Source organism: Octodon degus, unplaced genomic scaffold (assembly GCF_000260255.1).
Source record: "Octodon degus isolate 3935 unplaced genomic scaffold, OctDeg1.0 scaffold00042, whole genome shotgun sequence".
Lineage (NCBI taxonomy): Eukaryota > Metazoa > Chordata > Mammalia > Rodentia > Octodontidae > Octodon > Octodon degus.
This window is the reverse complement of record NW_004524618.1, coordinates 1,460,736-1,466,735: the sequence shown is the minus strand read 5'-3', so window position 1 is coordinate 1,466,735 and position 6,000 is coordinate 1,460,736. Positions and strand designations below refer to the sequence as shown.

The following is a 6,000-nucleotide window of genomic DNA, read 5'->3' as shown; positions in this document are numbered from 1 at the left end:
TCCTAGTGTTTTGAGGAAATCTCCACACTGATTTCCACGGTGGTTGTACCAGTCCATATTCCCATCAGCAATGGAGAAGGGTTCCTTTTCCCACTAGCTCAGATTTAAGCCAACAAAGCCTTTTTTCTTTTTTCAGTGCTAGGGATAGAGCTGCTCCACCACTGACTCATGTCCCCAGCCCTTCAAAAAGTAACTCTTCATTTCTCTTTGCCTTGCTCGTTCACCTGTTTATTTGGTCACCAGCTCCACAACAGTGCATGACTTGTCCAAGCCACTACTATTTACTCACCTACCTTCCTACTTCCTATCTGACCGTCTGAAGTAGCTCTTCCTGTTGCAGTTATTATTCATTACATCACCAGCTTTCCCTCTTCAGAGCACTTAACAATTCTGTGTTTTTGGGTGCATACTAAATTCGTTATTGTCTGTTTCTCCCATGGAAAGGTAAATTCTGAGTATTTACCCTGGGCCTCCCCAGCAGTTCTTCCTGTTGTAGGTAGGCTGGGGGGCAGGGGTAGGGATGTGCTGTGCAAAGAAAGCACAGCAACTGGTGGCAAAGACCACGCTTCACGTCTGAGAAGTAGAGATGCTGAAGTTGAGCTTGCCTGGACCACAGAGCCATGCCTGGGCAGTGAAAAATGGACAACGCTGCGGCTGCTGTCTTGTTAGCAGTTCCCACTGTGTGAGGTATGGAGTAGGAAGAATAAAAGCCAGGAGACTGGGACCTGGTGTCACCTAGAAGGGACCCTCCAGGTCCCCTGGGACCACAATTTCCACTGCAAGCATTAGGACCTCAACCGGTCATCACAGCAGGTCCCACAAGAAAACGCTTGCTTCAGCACACTGAGTAAAACCGGAGCCACAGAGAGATGATCAGCGTGGCCCTGGGCTATGACAACGGGCACATTTATGAAATGTTCCACAGTAGAAAGAAAGAATAACACAGAGAAGAAATTTGTGTCCCTAAGGCCGGCCAAATAGCGGATTAAAGCGCCTGCAAGCAGGCGACGCGGCTGGGGGTTCAATCCCTGGGCCTGCCTTGCTGGCCCTGCCCCCCCAGGGGCACACTGTGGAGACTGGGCATGGTGGCACACCTGTAATCCCAGCTCTTGGGAAGCTGTACACAGGCGAATCACTACGAGTCTGATCTAGTAGTGAGACCCTGAACAACCTGTAGACCCTTCCCTAAAATACAAAAAAAATAAATAAAAATAAAATTGTGCTCCTAATCCCATCATAACAATCCAAGACTAAAAGCGAAGGACTGTAAGAGTCCCTTCAGTTACAAATTTTGCTACAGCTTGAGTCAAATACTTAGTTAAATAGCACATCGAAATACCCCAAAGTGTGATCCTTGGGCCTCACAGGTGGTGACAGGGCCAGCGAGAAAACTCAGCGGTCTAAAGCGCCTGCTCAGGCAAGCGCAAGGTCTGCGGTCTGATCTCCGGCAACGCAGCCCGCCCCCAGGGCCAGCCCCGCCCCACACGCCCCGCCCCCAGGGCCAGCCCCGCCCCACACGCCCCGCCCCCAGGGCCAGCCCCGCCCCCACAAGCCCCCGCCCCCGGCCAGCCCCGCTCCCAGGGCCGGCCGAGCAAACCACAAAAAAAATCGGGAGACCTCTCTCTAGCACTGTAAAAGTCAAGGGCCTTAGGACAGGGCTGCGGAGCTCCCGGAACGCCACAGCAGAAGGGACGGGGCGGCTCTTCCAGGGCTCCGAGTGCCTTGAGAAAATGACGTCTATGCTGAGGCTCCAGGAACCGAACGCCTCCTTACACACTTGCACACTCCCCATTCCCGAACGAGTCGTACCTTTCACCTCTCCCTACTTCTTGAAGTGAAGCAATGGCCAGGAGTTGGTTATCTCCTCTGACTTCCCGGACACTTAGGTGCACCAAGCACGAATTCTGCGTGTAGCCACGTGTGTAGTGAGGGCACACTGTAGAAGGCCGAGGTGGGAGGACAGCATATGTGCGCCCAGCTTGGTCAACTGAGCGACCCTATCTCAGAAAAAGAAGAAGAGCTGGGCAATACAGCTCGGCGGCGATTCTCGCTGTGTCTCGGCTCATCACATCGGCCCAGTCCCGCAGGAACTCTTATTTCTCTGCCACCATGCAGTGAGCTCACAGCGGCGCCAGGGTCCAGCACGAGGCAAGCCCGCGAAGGGTCCGATAAATAAGGGCGGTTTTAAACAGGATTAGCGAGATGGGGGATGATTCAAGGCAGAGAGGTTAGCTGAGCTCGCTGGAACTGCGTCCTTCCAGAGCCAAGCGTGGGTCCAGCAGACGCGAAGGGCCAAACTACAGTACCGAATCTCCAGACTAATTAGCTCAGTTCTTCCTACCTCTTTAAGAACGCGAGCGCTGCTCGTGCGCCTGCGCCGCGGCGGAGTGACCGCCTCGCCCTGCGGCCTCTGCCGCTCCCCGCGGCCTCCGCCGGCGGCAGCCTCCTCCCACAACACCCTTCGGGAAGCGAGGAGTGGTCCGTCCCAGGGTGTTGGGCTCCCTTGGGAGGGGACAAACTTAAGTGGTACGGTCCACTGCTGTCATTCCGCGCGCGTTTCGCATCCGCTTTGTTCCAGTTACCCCCGCTCCGGCCGGCACACTAGACTTGCCCGAGGAGGAGGGGCGCGGGCCGAGGGACCGGTCTGAGCCGGTCTGTGGCGCAGGCGCAGTGCGGATAAACAGGAAGCGGGTGGTGGAGGCGGCGGAGAGGGTACTAGCGGCTTTGGGCGTGCGGCGAGCGGACTTCAGTTGCTAGGCGGACGGCAGACTCTGGGCGCGAGAGAAGGGTCCTCGACGTGGGCCTCCAGGAGCGAGAGACTGGGCCCCGCTTTCCCCTCGGGCTCCTGACGCGCGTGCCGAGGCCGCGGCTGACAAAGGCTCGCCACCGCCCTTCGCATCCGGGCACTCGCGCCCCGCAGGGGGAGGGGCGCAGGCCGAGGTCCTCTCCCCGCGTCGCAGCCGAGGGGGCCGCAGAGGTGGCGGCGGGCAGCCGGAGGATGGTCCAGAAGGAAGGCCAGGCGGCCCTGGAGGAGCGGGATGCAGACCTCAGCTCTGGCCCCGCCGCTTCTGCAGGGGCAGCGTTGGAGCCGCAGGCGGCTTCGGGCTCGGGAGACGACCACCCCGCCGGGGCCGGGGCGGCGACGGCGGCTGGGGCCGCGGGAGGAGCCCGAAGGTTCCTGTGCGGCGTGGTGGAAGGTGAGCGAGGCCGCGCGCTCGGCGCAGACGCCGGCCCGGGGGCAGGTGGTGGCGCCGCCGGGGCGAGGGGAAGGCGGCGGGGCTCATTTCCCCCCTCGCGTCCGCAGGCGCCGTCTGGTCCGCTCTGGCCGCTACCGAGCCTGCCTCTGATCGCTCCGGCCTTGGCTGTGGAGGGGACCGTTGTGTGGTCCCTGCTACTTGCGGGGTGCTGACTTACACTGTTTCGTGTTTGGAATCCTATTTAAGGTCGAGTGGAGAAGTGTGCTGGGCGTGGTGATGCAAGCCTGTAATCCTAGTACTTGGGGAGCAAGAGGCTGGAGGGGCGCAAGTTCCAGCTCAGTGTGGGCCGTCTAGGAAGACCAGTTTCAGGGCGGGGAAGGCCGTGGCTTCGGTCCCCGGCCGCCGGGGCTGGGGTGGGGGAGGGGGCTCAGCGGGCGAAGCCTGGCTTGCGTCCAGTGCTCTTTTCCAGCCTTTGAGGAAAAATAAATCAGCCCACATAGACTTGTTCGTACTAATTAGTTCATAGTATTACAGATTCCTACCTCCTTAAAAATTCTTTTACTGGCCAGTAAATTTCTCTGCCCCTTTGAAGAATCATTTATAACGTAGAAAACTGGTCTTTCCCCCCTATACCATATTGTAGTAATGGTGTTTTGGGGTGTGTGTGGCTTTGACTAATATTCTCAAAAGCGTCAGGACATGGGATTCGAATTCGGTGACTTTCGAAGAAATTCCCCCCCTCCCCCATTTGCGGTATAAGTACGATGGATAGTTCTTAGCGAAGGAAAATTACCAGAAGATTGTCATAGTTTCTGGGTGAAAATGGTGTCCCGCCCAGCATTCCGTGGAAGCACCAATCATCAGCGTTCTTGAGTGCAGGATTTATTTGAATTTTCTAAAATACGGTGTTTTGGCTCATCTAGTGTTTTCTGATTGTCTAGTTCTTAGGTATTATGGATAAAAACATAAAAATTAGTCTGCGTAAAACTTAAAATCTGGGAAGAGAAAGATTGCTCTTGGTTTAGAGTATCGTTTTTTCCAGGCTGTCACTTTATAAATAAGATTGTACGGAAAGATGGACGATTATGTTTTTAAAAATAAAATTTAATTTGGGGGAGCACATATTATGCAGCTACAGTAAGGTTGAAGCAGTTCGGCAAAATAACTTTGCAGGATTTAGGGAAAGATGATTTGGGGTATGAAAAGATGAGTGCTTTGGAGCCGGGGAGATAGCTCTACTAGTAGAATAAGCGCTTCCCTGGCAAGTACAAGGGCTTGAGTTCAATCGCCGGTTCGGAAAGAAAAAAAAAAGATGATTGTTTTGTGTGAGTTTTTGATGTACTGATTGAGCTCGCTAAGAGTGATGGGAGGTTTTAGAAGAATGTACTCCCTGAGAATGGGAAGGGTGGTGGGTGAGGAAAAGTGCAGAATAATATAGAAATTTGAGAGCTAGACTAGAAAGAGTTTAAGGAAACTTGCCAAGCCATTATATCTTCAGTAATTAAAACACAAAACTTACTGTGGTTTAGAAGGACTTTTTTTTTTTTTTTTTTTGGCTGGCTCAGGTTGCCTTAAGGGCAGGTCTGGAAAGGCATGAGGATCTGGGGATCGAACCAGAGTATCCTGAGCCTGAGTGCCTTTGCTTAAGCAGGCACTTAAACAACTGAGCTAATGGGCAGGCCCCAGCTTATTGTGGTTTAAATTGGTTTGCAGTAGTATTATAAGGAAAGTTATGTGTGTACCAGAGTTGTCTTCTGTTTTCTCGCCTTCTCCTTAACTGTTTCCTTGGTAACTGGGCACCGGGTTCAGCACAGATTTGCGTATTTAGTAGTGCTTCTTGGTTGGCATCATTCCTAAAACGAAGGAGGATGGGAAATGCTGTTAACTGCTGGGATTCCGGTTCGGTTCTTGCTCTCACAAACCTTTGTTGGTTTTAACTTTTGCTTTAACAGCACTGCTTCCTCTCTTTGTGATGCAAATTAATCAAATTTTAAACTTGACTGTCAAAACATAATCTTAGTTTCTGAGGGTTACGCATTTGGAAAACTGCTGGAGTACTGCTAAAGGGATATTTAATACCTACTTTTTTTTTTTTTTTTTTTTTTTTGACGGAACCGGGGATTGAACTCAGGCCCTTGCGCTTGCCAGGGAAGCACTTATTCCACTGAGCCATCTCCCCGGCTCCTTAATGCCTACTTTTTAAAGTGAAAAAACAACATGTTTTACTATCAAGAATATCTTAATTTTAATTAAAAAACAAAATCTCGGGCTGGGGAGATGGCTCAGTGAAATAAGCGCTTCCCTGGCAAGCGTAAGGCCTGAGTTCAATCCCCAGTTCTGCTAAAAAAAAAAAAAAAAAAAAAAAAAAAAAAAAAAAAAAACTTTGTCCTACTAGCCTATTTTGAAACTTTCATTTCAATTTTATCTTGTTTTTCTCATTAAAATGAATTTTAAAAATAATCAAAAGAACAAATTTTTTTAATTTGGTACAGGGTTTCGCTACACAGCTGGGACTCAGTAGTCCTCCTATCTCAGCCTCCCCAGTGCTGGGATTACAAATGTGTGCCACCAGGCCAGGGCCAGGTTTCCTTTCTGCACGGCCGGGCTCGACTCAGCCTTTAGTATTGGCTAAAGGACCCAGGTCATTGCACTTGCCAGGCTGGCGCGTAGGCTGCCATCGTATCTCCCCAGACCTATCAAGAATATTTTAAAACCTGGCCGGATGGTGCACATTTGTAAACAGCCTTAAGGAAGGCTGAGGCAGGGAGATCCCAAGGTTAAATTTTGCCTGGACAGCATAGCA

The 6,000-nt window shown here is 52.0% G+C and overlaps 1 protein-coding gene across 1 annotated transcript in view; it reads left to right on the top strand.

Moving 5' to 3' along the window:
* Nucleotides 1–2,967: 2,967 nt before the first annotated feature.
* The window catches only part of Mgea5 (meningioma expressed antigen 5 (hyaluronidase)), a 34,907-nt gene continuing 31,874 nt past the window's right edge, over nt 2,968–6,000 (top strand). The window contains exon 1 of the mRNA XM_004631450.2: nt 2,968–3,197. Coding sequence (XP_004631507.1) covers nt 2,999–3,197 — 199 coding nt within the window. The 5' untranslated portion in view covers nt 2,968–2,998. The remainder of the gene's footprint in view (nt 3,198–6,000) is intronic.